General features: G+C 33.8%; 3 protein-coding genes across 8 annotated transcripts; 1 reads left to right on the top strand and 2 right to left on the bottom strand.

Moving 5' to 3' along the window:
• Window positions 1-453: 453 nt before the first annotated feature.
• Window positions 454-8,005, bottom strand: LOC113474395 (fibulin-1-like). Of its 2 annotated transcripts, XM_026835328.1 has the most exons (14): window positions 7,877-8,005; window positions 7,721-7,825; window positions 7,112-7,276; window positions 6,308-6,439; window positions 5,779-5,910; window positions 5,367-5,486; window positions 5,079-5,219; window positions 4,691-4,822; window positions 4,265-4,381; window positions 3,532-3,660; window positions 2,978-3,109; window positions 2,022-2,423; window positions 1,553-1,641; window positions 454-873 (listed from the first exon to the last, which is right to left on the bottom strand). In XM_026835328.1, the coding sequence occupies exons 1-14, from the start codon at window positions 7,935-7,937 to the stop codon at window positions 757-759; spliced, it is 1,974 nt and encodes a 657-aa protein (XP_026691129.1). In that variant the 5' UTR covers window positions 7,938-8,005; the 3' UTR covers window positions 454-756. The 2 variants fall into 2 exon arrangements, with proteins under 2 accessions (XP_026691129.1, XP_026691130.1); XM_026835329.1 differs by lacking the exon at window positions 4,265-4,381.
• A 525-nt stretch (window positions 8,006-8,530) lies between these two features.
• On the bottom strand, window positions 8,531-12,958 carry LOC100185951 (protein C21orf2 homolog). 5 transcript variants are annotated; one of them, XM_026835331.1, is made up of 9 exons: window positions 12,766-12,958; window positions 12,604-12,622; window positions 11,883-11,929; window positions 11,686-11,811; window positions 11,188-11,294; window positions 10,310-10,802; window positions 9,601-9,706; window positions 9,054-9,203; window positions 8,531-8,829 (listed from the first exon to the last, which is right to left on the bottom strand). In XM_026835331.1, exons 1-9 carry the CDS (start codon window positions 12,843-12,845, stop codon window positions 8,698-8,700), a joined length of 1,260 nt encoding a protein of 419 aa, XP_026691132.1. In that variant the 5' UTR covers window positions 12,846-12,958; the 3' UTR covers window positions 8,531-8,697. The 5 variants fall into 5 exon arrangements, with proteins under 5 accessions (XP_026691132.1, XP_026691133.1, XP_009858986.1 ...); XM_026835332.1 differs by having other exon boundaries at window positions 8,531-8,805; XM_009860684.3 differs by having other exon boundaries at window positions 9,054-9,197.
• Window positions 12,959-13,089: 131 nt separating this feature from the next.
• Window positions 13,090-16,558, top strand: LOC100183584 (UPF0193 protein EVG1-like). Its single transcript, XM_002123821.4, has 5 exons — window positions 13,090-13,588; window positions 13,791-13,853; window positions 14,268-14,453; window positions 15,579-15,719; window positions 16,026-16,558. Exons 1-5 carry the CDS (start codon window positions 13,498-13,500, stop codon window positions 16,202-16,204), a joined length of 660 nt encoding a protein of 219 aa, XP_002123857.1. The 5' UTR covers window positions 13,090-13,497; the 3' UTR covers window positions 16,205-16,558.
• Window positions 16,559-16,849: the final 291 nt, after the last annotated feature.

Here is a 16,849-nt window from a genome sequence, read left to right as displayed (position 1 = left end):
ATTTGAAAACCAATTCGTCGCAGATCGAAAACAATCAAGTCTGGCAATAGCTTCCGCTCAAGAAAATCGATTTAAAATTAAAAGGAAGTATTTTCCTGTTTGTTTCGCCCATTGCCTTGCACTACGCAACATGTAACCTTATACAGCCCTGCGATTTGGGTTTATGCAGATTTATGAAACTGAATTACAGACAGATCCGGTATTTTAGCTTTAAAATTCGAACATAGCGAAACTGAGTTGCTGACAAGTTTTGAAGACGTAATACTTGAAGTTTGCATAACAATTTCACATGTTTAATATCACGTATGCCGGAACATATAAAACTTAATAGGTTTCATATGTACCGCATTGGCAACCAAAAAAACTGCCAAATAAATTAAAGCTGTATTTTTCAGTTTCCAGCGGTAAACATGTTTTTAAATAAAAACATTAAATGCACTATCGAGCTTCTACCCTTTTTATCAGTAAAGAGGTAACATACCATTACCATTTTACCGCAGGCGAACGTGAGAGAAATCGTTACTATATAGCAGGGTGGAGAAAGACATTTTTAGCCCATAATATCCAAATATCCTATGAGTCTGTTTTAAACAATTAACAACGGTTTACGGGAGTCGTAAGGATATACAGTTTTATAATTCTTGAAGAGTTCTTTGTTTAAAACGGTGTCCCATTTTACCCCACCCTACTATATGTTTCACGAAAATGTTGTAATCATCCCTGTATGTTTTAATTAAACCAGGTTATTTGTCAGTTTTATTCAATTTCTTCAACGTTATATGTCACTCCTTGAACCGAAGGATCGGTCTCCGTTTGTGGCCCACTTTTTAAAGTATATGACTGCTGCTCAACACCACGAGATCTTTTACACGTCTGTGGAAATATATTGCGTTTACATTTATACAGGACTGTATGGTAAATTGGGTGCCATAATAAGGCATAGTATACCATATATAGTATAGGGTGGGGAAGATGAGACACCTTTTCATTTTACTTTCTCATCGTATTTGGTAGTAAACACAGAACATTCAAACAATTATAAAACCGTTTTCTCACGACTTTCACTGATTGTTGGTAGTTGTTTTAAACACATTTTATATATTATATATATTATGTGCTAAAGGTGTCCCATCTTCCCCCACCCCACTGTATATCCTAATCGTGTTTTAACAATTAATAACACTCTTTTATAATCGTGTGTATAAGGTTTTAGAATTCAGTAAATATTCTTTGTTTACTACTAAATGGGACGATAAAGTGAAATAAAATATGAAACATCTTAACCCAACCCACTTTATATAAACGAGCTAATTTTAAACTTATTCTTACCCGAAGTAAAGGTGTCCCATATTCTATCTTCTCGTCAATTTTGGTAGTAAACAAAGAACATTCAAATAATTATAAAACTGTATCCTTACGACTCCCATAGACCGTTGTTAATTGTTTAAAACACATTTTATATATTATATATATTATGTGCTAAAGGTGTCCCATCTTCCCCCACCCCACTGTATATCCTAAATAAACGAGCTAATTTTAAACTTATTCTTACCCGAAGTATAATGACAACAATGACGATAAAGACGATGCAAGCAAGCGCGGATATGAAAATGATTGAGGTGTCGCTCAAACTGTATGAAGCTGGAATGGATGAAAGTTCATGTTAAAACTCGTTCTATTGAACGTTTTATGATATTATGTAGCTGAATACTGATAAGTGTATATAAACCTGAATTAAAAGAATTTAAACTACTTTTTCCTCGCGTGGTGGGTCAACGACACACACACATCGAGCCTGTTTACAATAAGTTACTATATATCTGTAACTTTTCGAAGAATAATACTCCTATAAATGTAACAGCGTCGAGCCTTAAACTCTCTGGTCGAGGCAGGCGTGCTAACCACGGCGCCATTTATTGTGTTTTAATATCGCAATTTTCCATACGCTTTTAACAAGATGATCTCAGTCTGTAATAGATCACAAAGTTAAAAATCTTGGTAATATTTCAGTTGTATCTTACCCGTATCATGAAACCCTGGTAGTCCTGTAATAAGTAGTTTTGTCGTTGCGGTTGAAACAGCAGTTTTAGTCTTATATTTCGTTGTTGTTGTTGCTGTAGTTCGCTTCGAAGTTGTTGCTGCTGGTGTTGTTCTTGTTGTTGTTGCTGTTGTTGCTGTTGTTGCTGTTGTTGCTGTTGTTGCTGTTGTTGCTGTTGTTGCTGATGTTGCTGTTGTTGCTGGTGTTGCTGGTGTTGCTGGTCTTGCTTTTGTTGTCGATAAAGCAATTTTAACAGTAGTTTTCCCAGTCAGAGTTGTAGTCGTTGTATTTTGATGCTTTTCCACGCATGCAAATGAACCAATTGCGTTTCTACATTCAAACTGCGCAAAGCAGTTGTGGATTTGGTCTGAGCATTCGTCGATATCTAAACGCAAGTCATTAGAATACTAGCGGATCTCGTGATGCGATTGTATATTAATTTATAGCATGCTTATAGTAGTACAATTCTTCTAGCCACGGATTGCATAAAACATGAAGTTTATAACCAAGAAAAGTTTGGGGTAGTGAAGAATCCTCCCCCTATGTTATCTGCCAACTGCTACACGTAACCACTAACCCATAACTATTAAGCCCTTAATATCAATCTATAACACTTTCCACCAACATAATTTGTAACGTACCGGGGAATTCTTCACTAGTGCCGAAATTCGTTATTACGGTATAAAAAAACAAATAGTAGGGCGGGGTGAGACGGGACACCTTTAGCACATTATATTAAATATCTTGTTCGTGTTTTAAGCAATTAGCAACGGTCTATATGGGAGCCGTGAGGATACGGTTTTTTAATTCTTTAAATGTACTTTGTTTACTTCCAAATGGAACGTAAAAATAGAGTGAAATGATGTCCCTATATCTTCCCTCATCCCAATATATATCAATACGAAATGTTAGCATTTAAATACAAATTTGAAATCTCACCGACGCAGGTTTGGTTCCTATTAGTATTTGAATAACCTGCAGCACAATTACAATGAAAACCACCCTCGTAGTTTAAGCATTGGTGCATGCCTGGACCACATATATTGTCATTTCCATCACATTCGTTTAAATCTGCAAGTTTAAGACGATAATTATTATTTCGAATATTACTAAAGTAATTTTATAAAGTAGAGTAGGCAAAAATGGGACACCTTTAGCACATAATATTCAAATATCCCTATCGAGTTTTTACAACGGTCAATGGGAGCGGTGAGAATACGTCTTTTTAATCCTTATTCTATGAGTACTATACCAAATAAAACGAGAGAATAAAGGAAAAGGTGTCGCATCTTACCCCACCCTACTATATATCGTCGTTTTATAAAGCTTAAAAACTACTTTCAAAAATCTAAATAACGTAAAAGAAAACTTGTTTTAGAATTGCTACACTCTAGATTTTTAAGCATTTTTTCCACAGTTCGTTTGATATTGTCAGGGTAAAAAATATATTATGCATTTTGTATTGTTGCAAAAAATAATTTGCGCTGTAATACCTGTACACATTTTTGTATCGTTGTGATAGATGTATCCAGGCTTACATGCACATTCGTAATCTCCATCGTAGTTCGTACAACTGCTTGTACCATTACCACACACGGTTGTGTTCCGACATTCGTTTATATCTGAGAAAAAAGGTTGGATTTGAAATGCGCGCATGAAAAATCTGAAAAATCTGAAACCATCCAAAAAAATGAAAAATTAAACATAAATCATTACAGTTACGATTATTTTGTTTATAATTGGTGGCTATTGTAGTGGCTATTATGATTGTTGCATAAAATAATTTGTCCTCAGCATGGTACGTTGGCCTTGCAAGGATGTCTAAAAAGTAACAAAAATCCGTAAAAATGCAAATGAGAAAGAATGTGTGTTACGAATATCGTTATCAGAATTGAAAAAAGAGACGTTTTATTTGGTAGTAAACAAAAAATATTCACAGAATTATTTAACCAAATCTAAAGAGCTCGATTTAGAAATATAGTAGGGCGGGGGAAGATGGGACATCTTTAGTACATAATATCAAAGTTTCCTGATTGGGATTTAAACAATTAACAACGGTCAATGGGGGTCGTGAGGATACGGTTATATAATATGTACTTAAAATGTTCCTTGTTTATTACCAAACTGGAAAATACAATAAAAATAAAATGTGTCCCAGCATCTCCCCACACCCTATACCCTGGTGATATTTTTACGCCACGGTATATACTATAAGAAAGCACTCACCTATGCAGCCATACCCGTTACCAGCATATCCTGTATTACATGTACAGTAATATCCATTTATTTCATCGGTACAGGTTGCATTGGCGTGGCAGGGGTAATCTAAACATTCGTTCTCTCCTGTTTAATTATAATATTAATTAACGATATGTTAATATATAATATGGGTATGGGAAGATGGGACATCTTTTTATTCTATTTTTCGTACCATTTGGTAATTTAAAAAACGTTCAATTAAATAAAAAACCGTTTCCTCACGACGCTCATAGACTGTTGTAAATTGTTTAAAACACGATCGGGAAATATTGGATATTATTTGCTAAAGGTGTTCCGTCCCCCCTCCCCACCCTATTATACAAATGTACTTCCTACATGCCAAAAATACGCAATTTAAAAACTATAGAATAAAATTAATTGCATTTTTTTTACCCAGACATTTCTTTGATGGGGCATCGTATTTATAACCCAACATACACGAGCAGTAGAATGAACCAAGGGTGTTGGTGCAGTTAAAATTCTGCTTCGAGCTACAGCTTTTATCGCTAAGACATTCGTTCAAATCTGTAAAAAAGAAACATTTAGGGTGGAAATTATAGTAAAATATATAGTAGGGTGGGGGGAGGGGACACTTTTAGCACATAATATACAAATATCCTGATCGTGTTTTTAATAATTACCAATGGTCAATGGGAGTCGTGAGGATATATTTTTATGATTATTTGAATGCTCTTTACTACTAAATGGGACGAGAAAATGGAGTTAAAAGGTGTTCCATCTTTCCCCACCCTACTGTATGTTGAAAATCTAAACTACTTACCGATACACGTCTTGTGCTGATCTACTGTCCCTTTCATGTAACCAACAAAACAATTACATTGATAGCTTCCAAATGTATTTTCACATTTCCCGTTAACGCTACAAGCTGCCGAAACTACCGGGTCTTTACATTCGTCAAAATCTGTAAAAAAGATGTTCTCATTGTCGTTTACAAACAAGTGGTACATCTAATAGAAGACAACGGGTTCGAGACTCAGGGATGCCACTATTGTTGGGGCACGTGACTTTTATTGCGCTCGCTACCCGAGGATAAATAATTTACACTTACCAAAACAGCGACCTTGACTGCCAGTAAACCCAGGAAGGCAAGAACAAGTATAAGAACCAATGTTGTTCCTACAAACTGCGTTCACGTCACATGCGCTAGGGTCAAGACACTCGTCAACATCTGGAGTAAATATTATACCATTTTATATGAACGAAAAAGATAAAGGCTTTATAGTAAGGCGGGGGAAGATAGGGAACACCTTTAGCACATAATATCCAAATGTCCTGACTGTGTTTTAATCAATTAACAACGTCTATGGGAGTCGTGAAGATACGGTTTTTTATAAGTTATTGAATGTTCTTTGTTTTCTATCAAATGGGGCAAATAAACAGGATAAAAAAGTGTACCATCTTCCCCCACCCTATACTATACAATATACTATTTACTTCAAATCAATAAGAATTCTAATTACCCATGCAAGCTTTAAGTGTATCATTGAACAAAAATCCATTTCGACATGTGCAAAAGTAAGATCCAGGTGTGTTTTCACAACGGGCAGTACCGATGCCACATTTTGTGTTTATGCCAAAACATTCGTCTAAATCTGAAGAGAATGCATCTTATTTAACACAACATATTTTAGGGTTAGTATATTTGAATACATTCCAAACGAATATGTTGTTTTTTCTCTATTATAAACTATTATTGCTTGATCATAGGGTTTATATAAATTTGGCCTTAATGGTATTGATGCTTGTAACTTGCTTAATCCTCGATGGCGGAAACGATAGTCTTTATAACAAGGTGGTTCTATTTCACACACCTCGTGCCCGCGCGCTTGCGAGTTACCACATAACTTTGTGTACAGTTGTTTTTTCCTGTGTAGGTAGCAATTCATACAACCCATTAGTGACCACCGGTTTTGACTTTGGAGCAGTATTAAGAAAATTCACTTCGGTTTAAGAAAATATTTAGTTCAAATCATGTTATAACTTAATCACCTGTGCAATTATTTGTCGTTGCGTTGTATTGATATCCGGCACTGCAGTTGCACACGTAGGAACCATTAGTATTCGTGCAAGTATTGCGATATCCTCCGCAAGTATAGTTGCTCGCATCACACTCATTCAAGTCTGTAAAATATTACAAGTACGAGGTAAACGCATTTTATAAAGACCGATTTTTTATTCCACTTCCGAGAGATCCTCTAGCCTATGGAACGCCATTAGAACTAAGATTTACGCAAGAGTTAAATGAATGAATGAATGAATGAATGAATGAATGAATGAATGAATGAATGAATGAATGAATGAATGAATGAATGAATGGAATGAATGAATGAATGAATGAATGAATGAAAAAACCTCGTGTCAGCATAGAGTTACCAGGAATGTAACTTTGTAGGTGATTGTTTTTTTTGAATTTTTGTTTTTTTTTTGTGTGGCTAGACAACCTATGAGTGACCACTGGGTTGAAGCAATGTCCGCTAAATGTCTTGTCCTTAGACACAACTGCTCGCCGTTAATATCGAGAATCGAAGCAGGTATTTATTGATATATTAGGGCGGGGGGAGACGGGACGCCTTTGGTACATAAAATCCAAATTTACTGATCGTGTTTTAAACAATTAACAGTGGTCTATGGAAGTCGCGAGGATACGGTTTTTAATTCTTTGAATGTTTCTTGTTTACTAACAAATGGAACAAGCAAATAGAATGAAAAGTGTCCCATATCCTCCCACCCTACTATACAACATAACCATTTTCTCCGGCGCTAAACTTAAAAATACTGCTTAGAAGTACTTACCTATACAATTTGTACCGTTGGCTGTTAAGTTAGACGGAGGGTAGGGTTTTAAACTGCCATCGATATAACCAGCACGACACGTACATTGGACAACATCCTTTAACTGAATGCAATCAGCATTTTCGTGGCATGGGCTGAATTTTGTGCTGCTGCATACTTTCCGAACTAAGAAAAAGTAAAACAATGTTTTGAAATAACTATGCTGTACGGGTTACGCACACTTTTGTTTCTAGAAGTCTAACTTGATAATAATCAAACATGACAGATTTTTTGTCTATAAGGTGTAACAAAAGCGTGTATGTTTCTTTCAATTAAATGTAAATTTGTATTTAAATATGGGCATGTTTTTGAACGCATTTGTTTTGTCGCTATGTCAGTCCTTTTAATATGTAAAAACGATCAGGGTATTTGGATATTATATGCTAAAGGTGTCCCATATTTCCCTACCCTACTATATTCAAATTTGACACATGCTAACATTCGTGGTTTTAGTAAGCTTGCACGAGGTGTGTAAAACAGAACCACACAGGTATATTTGACCTTCCCACGCGGGTAAATAAGTTGTAGCCTGTTCACTCATGCCAGTATATATTGTTGCGATATACTTACGTTCGCCAGGAAACATCGACTTGGACGGCACATCAGCAATGGAAGCATATACCTCCGTATAAACGTCAGATGGCCATAATCCAGGGGTAGTTGCGACCAATATAACTATAAGAAAGTTTATAAATAAACATATTTTTTGGCTAATTGAAAACTTACCTGTTCTGCAGTCGGCAGTGTAAAAGATAGCACAGCACAGACAAAACACGGACACAAACATTACCTCATGGCTGAAACTTAATTTTTTAGCAAGTAAATTTTCTAAGCTCGTTTCGTCAGAAAACTGTTTCAGAACTACTTCTGATGAGTAATGTACTTCTAAAGTAAACTGACGCGTTTAAAAATAAACATCGCTAATGCATACGACGTTCACTGCATTAGGTCCTAATTATGTTCAATTAATTTAAAAGGTAATGTGGCAAAAGGATGTATATTATAATGTAGTTTCTTTTAAATGAAACTTTTTATTCATGGCTTGTTTTAACAACTGTCGTTTTGCTTTTGAATTTATTCTATTCGTTCTTAAAGTGCTCTTGGTTGGCTATCGTTTTTAAAAAGAAAAATTTATATAGTAGGCCAGTAAGGTGTGGGAAGATGGGACACCTTTTTATTCTATTTTTTGCTCCATTTGGTAGTAAACAAAGAACATTCAATGAATTATAAAACCGTTTACAACGACTCCCTTAGACTGTTGTTTAATTATTTAAAACACGATCAAGATATTTGTATATGAAGTTCTAAAGGTATCCCGTCTTCCGCCCTACTATAATATGTTATGTTACAAAAATGTTTATACTTTAAGTTGGTTGAAAATACATTTATACAGTACGTTTATTTGGAAAAGAAAAACAGGTCTTTCTTACTAATACACAAAACTGTATGTGTGTTCTGCATGAAAATCACATTTAGTATAAATTGATTAGAACAGTAATGTATACTATATGAGATACAGCTATTTATATTTGCCCATATAAATATAATCAACCAGTGTCTATGATTTTTTGCATGCGTTGCATCATGCGGTGAACTTGGCCTTTTGCTGGTAGTTCAACATTGCTATCAACATTGTTGTTGTTGTTGTTGTTGTTCTGCGAAAAAGGCTTTATAGAGGTCTGAAAAATTAAAGAAATATAAATCAACTATTTTATATATATGTCCAGCGCTGTAGCAAAGTGGTTGGCGCGCCTGCCTGTAACCAAAAGGTAATGGGTTCAAGGCTCTTCGCTGCTACCATGGTGGGCGTATGTGTACTTGGGCTAGACACCAAACGGTTAATTTTGTAATGATTTTAGTTTTCACATATAAATATATAAAACACATATAAAACAAATGTTACCTCTGCCCTTTGATCTCTGTCTGTGATAGTGGAAAGACGGTTCTTCACAACATCTTGTAGTTCAATCAACTCATCTTGGTCAAGTAAATTAACAAGAGCCAAAGTTTCGTTCAAAACATCACGTTTTTCTGTCTGTGGAGAATTCTGATTCTTGTGTAAAAGGCACAAAGTTACAACTGTTTTTTGGCTGAATAATGAATGGATGTTACTTATATGTCCTCACATGGCAGGGAAATGACAGTTGTTATCACATATGTGTTCTGTTTAATATACTTATCTTTAGACTAATCCTTTAGAGACCAAATTAGACAGCCATAGGGGACCACTGGGTTGAGCCAATTGCTGTTAACTGTCTTGCCCAAAGACTATAATGTCTGAATTGCCGTACGAGAATGAACAAGTGTCATTCAGTTCTTATTGCAAAAATAGCTAAACAAAATGTTTTGAGTATCTACTAGGTCACTAACAAATGTTGTATTAAATTTGTAAGCTCCAATATGTATAAAACAATTGTGTGTGTAAAATAATTACAAAATTATGAAATTACCTTAATAGTAGTTGTATGTTTTCTGCTTGGTTTAAAAGGTGGGGAAATAGATGAACCATATTTTTCAACTGACATCGGTTTCAAACCAAGTTGTATTCTTAGTTGGCTATAAATGTTTAAATGTTTAACATAAACAAACAAAGATTATGATTTTACATTAGTAAATACTAATTAGAGTACTATCATAAAATAATTTATAGTTAAAAAAATAAAATGGCACTATTTTCTATAGGAACCATTGAGAAAGCATATAATATAACATAGAGTTTAAATATGAATTAAAACATATATATACAGCTTAAATGAAACTGCCAGGTAGGAATTTCATATTTCTGTATCGGGGCAGAAATAAAGTATAGTAGGGTGAGAGACCTTTTCTTTCTATTTTTCCCTCCCATTTGATAAAAAACAACTAACATTTAAAGAAATATAACACCGTATCCCCATAACTTCCATTGCCCGTTGTTAAATGTTTAACTTGATCAAGATGTTTGGATATTATGTGATAAAGATGTCCCGTCTTCCCCTACCCTACTAAGTGAAAAAGATAAAATAGCCAAAAAAACGACAGTCACTAGACATGCAAAATGCACTGTAGTAGTGTAAAAAATAGCAGGCTATGGTAGTAGACCCAGCAGAATAAAGATACAACAGCACAGACAGAGACAGACATTCACCCAAAACTCCTACTTATAATGGAAAATATTACTTTGTTTCTTCAAGTGATAATTCAAGGGCAGATTGGTCCGGGGTTGAAGATGGATTTGTGTCGTCAGATGCCGCAGTTTCAATCATTTTGGAATTTGGATTAGCTGGGTTGTTCTCATTTTCAGTGTTGACCAAATCAATATTTTCAGATATTTCAGTGTTGACCAAATCGGAAGTTTTCTGAGTTTCAATGTTGACCGAATCAGAACTTTTTTCAGTTTCAGTGTTGACCAAATCAATATTGTTTTCTGACTCAGTGTTGACCAAATCAGAACTGTTTTCTGAACCAGTGTTGACCAAATCAGAACTGATTTCTGGACCAGTGTTGACCAAATCAATATTTTCTGATATTTCAGAAGTAGAGGGCAAGGTATTGTTTGAAACATTAGAAGACTGCTCTTCATGATCTGAAACATCTTCAATTAATTCATTATCCTCAGATGTTTCTTCCAAGTTGCTGGCAAGTGCTTTCTGTCTTTCTTCCAATGTTACAGCTGTAAAAATAATTATTAAGTTACTGTTACAGTAAAGGTACTAAACCTATAGCCTTTATTTCAACTAAAAGGTGTATGTATTTATTCCAACTAAAGTGTCAGGTTTTTGGAATAAAAAAAATATATATATTGTGATATTTTAAAAATACAGTAGGAAATCCTATCGATTAATGTGGCGAATACCGACAGCAATATATTTTGGCTAAAGTGGCGAATTCAATATATAAAGCCAATAGCAAGGATAAAAGCTGGTAAAACATAAAAAAATGGGACATTAAAAGATAAAATGTCACTTTTGTTCCTTGGAATGATATGCATTTACCACTATAGACAATGTAATTTAAACCTTCAATTTTTACACATAAATAAAAAGTCAAATGCTTACGTATATTGTCAAGTATTTGTACTTGTGGTACACGCCTTATAACACTAAGACGATATTCTTCATTTGAAAGCTCATCACAGAATGGGTTGCCTGATAACCATAGTAACCTGGAAGCAACATAAAATAAAATATGGGTAGAAATTTAAATAAACTTTGAACTCATACCATTAAGTTTAACTTGATAATAATTAAACTTAAATGGTCCGTTTGTTTGCTGGGTGAAGCGACCACGCCTTTTTTAATCCAATTAAATGTTAAGGTGGCTTTACACAGTATCCGGCATGCGAATTTGCCTGCAAAGTCGTATGCAAACCCATTACCGAGTTCCGCATGCGACAGCGAAATCCGACATAACAGACAAAACGGACGAATTCCGGATACTGTGTACTGCCACCTTAAGTGCGTTTTTAACTGTAAGCGTATTTTAACAACAGTTGTTTTGTCGTTATATCCTGTCTTTTGAATTCTTTTACGATATTTTTTTTCAGTTCAACTTACTTTAGTTCTTTTAAGTCTTGCAAGTGATCTATTGCATCTAGTTGTTGAATTTTATTTTTCCTCAAATACAACTCTTTCAGTGAATAACAAGCTTCAAAGTCATCCAATTTGGTCAATTCATTTGCACTGTAACAACAGAATGTTTAGGGCCTGCCCTGCATTTTAAATTTTAAAATTGGCGCATATAAAAAACTCACCTGAGGTTTACAACTTTAAGTGTACTTAGGTGTTGCAGAACTGAAACCTGTATTAAAAAATATCAGAACTCTGTTACATTATAAAAAGTAGTATAATGAATGAATCTCAATGCAACTTACTTTTTACTTGTGTGGTTGTAAAACAACAGTTGTTATAACATGGGTGCTCATACACCTTGTGCCAGGTTACGAGTTACTATATATGTTACTTTGTGGGTGATTACAATAACTTTATTCCAATATTTTATCTGACATTGGGCACAACTTTTAACAGGTTTATTGCATAATTTCTGGTGTCAAACTATGATGAAAAACACTTTCTAAATGTAAAATGAAATCCTAGATTATTGTTTTTACTTTTAATACCCTAGGAGTCAGAAAAATTATTATCAGAATTTATTAGGTGTATATTCGAAGATATTAAGGTGCTAGTGAAAAATCTTCTCCCCCACCTTATTTGCTAACCACTAACCCCTAACCACTGGGCACTGACCCCTAACCCCTGACCTATAACTAAAAACCCCTAACCTATAACTACTAACCCCCTAACCATCAACACCTAACCCCTAACCACCAACCACTAGTGACCAACCCCTAACACTTTCCACCAGCCTATTCTGCCATGTACCGGAAGGGGGGGTAGATTCTTCACTAGCACCGACATTAAACACAATTTGGTGCAAAACAAGAGTAGAGTGAAAGAAGGTGTATATATACTCACATCTGTCAAGCCACTGCCCCTGTAAAAATAAGTTGGCACATATTGTAATAAATGCAAATGTATTATATATATAATGGTAGCCTATTTGATATTTTAATTACATAGCTACCAAACACATTTGAATATTAAATGACTAGGCCTATACTGTACAAAAAAACATACCAGCAGTTTAAAGTTTTCACATTTGACAGATCATTTGCACGAGCTCTAGCCAGAACCAGTTTTTCAGTCAATTTCACCATCTTGTTTTAAAAAAACAATACAATTTAGGTTTTCAAGTCAGTTTGCCAATTTCACACATCATTTTTGACTTATATTCTCCAACAAGCTATATCTGTATCTGTAAAGAATATGCAAATAAATTTAGATGTACTCCTAATTTAAAACGTTGTTTTCTAGCATAAGTGTTATAAACATAAGTTAAGCTATTATATTTGTACAAAGCTTTTAAAAAATTATGTTTTATCTTTTACAAATATTGCGTTCTGTACCGTTCATAGTAACGAAATACAGTCATAGTAAAAACCGAAGTACGTTACACAAGAAATCACAATTGCGCCACGATAATACATAAAACGCACTATTTATAGCATATTCAAATAACTATGTGCTTCTTACGTACATAAATATACAAGTTAAAGAAATTTGCCTTTAAATAAAGTGTTGAAGTACGAATGTATGCGCCAATTTAATGAAAAATAAATGACAAAATATTGTTGGCAACACTGGCGAAACACAATTTCTATGAAAATAGCGTCTGGTAACCATAACAAAAGGAAAGCCAAAACATTTTTACCAAAAAAAAAACAATCTACTGTAATCTGCCTGTATATTATAAAACTGTGTAATTGGATTTAACCGTTTAGTTTATAACTTATTGCTGTTTAACTTAAAATGGCCCAAAGACATGCCGTACAAGCAGGCGGGTTGTTTGGAGCTTCCAATACAGCTCCATTGTCAGCTGGAACTAAAGATCTCCTAAAAGGTAAAACACCAAATTAATCACAATTGAATCTATAATTTAAGTATAATCCATCTTAAATTTAAAAAAATTAATTAAAAATTCCAAAACGTCTTAAATTCTTCGAATGCTCTCCTAAATATACTTAGTAAAACAAACTATGTAAAGTTTTGAATTTCATAAAAACCTGTTTAGATATTTTGATATGATTTTATTATTTCTTTAGTAATGATGGAGGAATCAAAATTAACCAACTTTCAACGTCGAGCTTTGTCAGATTCTCTAAAAAGTAAGGTTTGAGTTAAAGGTATTTTATATAAAGGTTCAGGAACAGTGCAAAAATAATGACATAAATAATATAAATTATCGTTATCTATGGTATTTGTTCTGTGGAATGTTGGTTAGAGCGCTTACCTAGACCTGAGATACGGGTTGGGGCTAAAAGAACGGAAAAATTTCTCTAAAATACCCACCCACATATTTACATAACAACATAAGTGGCTGATAAGCAGGCCTGATGTGTTTAAAACAGAACACTCAGTCATGTTATAACAACTGCAACTGCCCTGCCACAGAAGAATAAATAAGTCATATACATTTATCTATAAAATGCACACCATATGTATCTGTACAAAACTAAGAATTTTTTACCATAATATAAATCAGTTTCTGCCAAAATTTCTCTAAAATGTTTGCTTAACAGAGGGAAAAGCTCTTCCTCTAAAAGTTGCTCCCACATCCAGTGAGCGGGAAATGAGGATTGAGAGCTTTCCTCCTCCACAGAAAGCCTTTACAATGAGAGGACAAGCCTCCTCTTCGATGAGGACACGGGATGAAATTGAGGAGAGTGGAGCTTATGACAGACCACAGTACGTTCCTAAACCAATAAGTAAGTTAAAAAGATTTAAAATTTAGACGAAAGATTTAAAATTTTAACGAAAAATTTAAAATTTTAACGAAAAAATTTAAAATTTTAACGTAAAAATAAAATTTTATCAAAAATTACAAATTTTAACGAAAGATTTAAAATTTTTGACGAAAGATTTAAAATTTTGATAAAAGATTTAAAATTTAGACAAAAGATTTAAAATTTTTGACCTAAGATTTAAAATTTTGACGAAAGATTTAAAATTTCGACAAAAGATTTAAAATTTTGACTAAAGATTTAAAATTTTGACGAAAGATTTAAAATTTTGACGAAAGATTTAAAATTTTGACAAAAAAATTTGAAATTTTGACGAAAAATTTAAAATTTTAACGAAAAAATAAAATTTTATCAAAAATTACAAATTTTAACGAAAGATTTAAAATTTTGACGAAAGATTTAAAATTTCGACAAAAGATTTAAAACTTAGACAAAAGATTTAAAATTTTTGACCTAAGATTTAAAATTTTGACGAAAGATTTAAAATTTTGACGAAAGATTTAAAATTTTGACGAAAGATTTAAAATTTTGACATTTATAGATCATTTATTGAATAAATTTATCTTATTTGTTATGACAGCTGAGCAGCATTCTTTATAACCCTGGTGTTTTGTTTTAACTTGGGCTGCGGGTTATTTTTTAAACATGAGTGATAATTTAGACCACTGTCAAAGTACAAGTGGGTTGCTCTATTGTTGCACATATGCTTAAAATGGTAAAAGCAGAAAGTCTTGATTTTGTAACATTTAGGCTAGATGAAGATGTGCTAATCACTGCCAATGCACCATGTATGCTTATATAAAAACCGTATTCAATTTTTATATCAAATTTGACAGAGGTGTTTTAGCCATTAATTTGATGTATGCTTGCAAATAAAAACATAAATATTGGCTTATAACCTTATTTACCCTATATAAAAAAATTCTGTAAATTAATTAAATTTGGCAGAAGTATGTTTTAGGTGTTATTTTAATATACGTTACCCATAAAACGAACATTGGCTTTAGAGGAATTGCTAATACACAGGACTCAGGGATCTCATATGCTCTCCAGTCTCCATCACACATTAATGTCACATTTATTCGACAGAATCTCTGGATAAAGAAAAGGAAAGATTGTCAAACATCATGGCTTATGGTGAAGATGTGAAACCGAAGAGCCAGCTACAAAAACTTGCAGAGGAAAGACAAAAGATGAAAGAATTACCAAGAATTGATAGGTTTGAAGAAGGTAAGATAGAGTGGAGTATAAATAAATGTAAAACAATTTGGTGTTTTAGAAAATAAAATTAACCAATGGCAATTGCTCTTACTGAGCAGTTTTTTGTTAGTTGTCTAAAATTCATTATTAAAATGCACATACATTGATCACCATCAACAGTTTCATACATGGTAACTCGTAAGTGGGCATGAGGTGTATGAAACAGATCACCTGTGTTAAAAAAACAATTGTCGATACCCTGCTTTGTGAGGATAAATAAAATACACCTATTCATACGTCATACCTACATCTTAACTAACAAAATTTATTTTTTAGTTGAGAAAGAAATTGAGGAAAGAAAGAAGTTTCTGGAAGACATGGAAAGTGCCGGACAAGGCAGTAAATATCGACCAATCATAGCTTCACAAATCTCGTTGCTTATCAGAGAAATGGAAATGATCGACAAAGAACGATCGAAAAAATTAGAAAGCGCAATTATGAACTCTGAATCATAAGAATAAACTGTTAACAATTAGTTCTATTCTATGTAGAACGTTATGTTAAAAAAGCTTGTGCTTTCCAAGGGTGTTACAGTGTACGTGGGTAGATTAAAAATACACTGGGCCCATGTTACCAGTGTGTGCTTTCTAATATTTGGTAAATTAGTTCATACCCCTTGTGTTAACTGTATTCTTTATTCAACTTGTATTTATTATTTAACTGTAAAATACTGTGAAAGTTGTCCATGGCTACTATTTTATCACCGAACTTCATTAAATTATACCATTATCCTGCTTTGCAAGACAATGACAGTAGTTGTAACACACATGTTCGGTTTCATGTAACTTGTAATGCAACTGATAAGTAACTTTTATGTTCGCTGTAAATGACTACCGAGTTGTAGCAATTACCAATGAGGGTTTTGCCCAAGGACATATACGCCCTCAATGGTAGCAGTGACGAGCCTTGTACCTATAAGTAACTACTGAATTGTAGCAATTATCGTTAGGTGTCTTGCCCAAGGACACACACCCACAATGGTAGCAGCGACAAGCCTTGCACCCATTACCATTTTGCAATCCGAAAAAATCTACACAGTTACTAGAAAACCTACCACTGTACCTTTTTATCCAGGAGTTATTAGGTGTCATTTTTTTTAC

The sequence above is a fragment of the Ciona intestinalis genome, chromosome 7, assembly GCF_000224145.3.
Source record: "Ciona intestinalis chromosome 7, KH, whole genome shotgun sequence".
Classification (NCBI taxonomy): Eukaryota; Metazoa; Chordata; class Ascidiacea; order Phlebobranchia; family Cionidae; genus Ciona; species Ciona intestinalis.
The sequence above is the reverse complement of the archived record's forward strand: the minus strand, read 5'-3'. Positions and strand labels throughout refer to the sequence as shown.

Excerpts from the sequence above, each read along its gene's own strand:
- LOC100183584 (XM_002123821.4), top strand. The coding sequence starts at position 13,498 with ATGGCCCAAAGACATGCCGTACAAGCAGGCGGGTTGTTTGGAGCTTCC. Across the intron at positions 13,589-13,790 it reads AACTAAAGATCTCCTAAAAG|TAATGATGGAGGAATCAAAA; the intron begins GTAAAACACCAA and ends TTATTTCTTTAG. Across the intron at positions 14,454-15,578 it reads GTACGTTCCTAAACCAATAA|AATCTCTGGATAAAGAAAAG; the intron begins GTAAGTTAAAAA and ends TTTATTCGACAG.
- LOC100185951 (XM_026835331.1), bottom strand. The coding sequence starts at position 12,845 with ATGGTGAAATTGACTGAAAAACTGGTTCTGGCTAGAGCTCGTGCAAAT. Across the intron at positions 11,812-11,882 it reads CTTAAAGTTGTAAACCTCAG|TGCAAATGAATTGACCAAAT; the intron begins GTGAGTTTTTTA and ends CTGTTGTTACAG. Across the intron at positions 9,204-9,600 it reads AACATACAACTACTATTAAG|AATCAGAATTCTCCACAGAC; the intron begins GTAATTTCATAA and ends CTTTTACACAAG.
- LOC113474395 (XM_026835328.1), bottom strand. The coding sequence starts at position 7,937 with ATGTTTGTGTCCGTGTTTTGTCTGTGCTGTGCTATCTTTTACACTGCC. Across the intron at positions 5,487-5,778 it reads TACACTTAAAGCTTGCATGG|ATGTTGACGAGTGTCTTGAC; the intron begins GTAATTAGAATT and ends TATTTACTCCAG. Across the intron at positions 4,382-4,690 it reads CCCATCAAAGAAATGTCTGG|GAGAGAACGAATGTTTAGAT; the intron begins GTAAAAAAAATG and ends ATAATTAAACAG.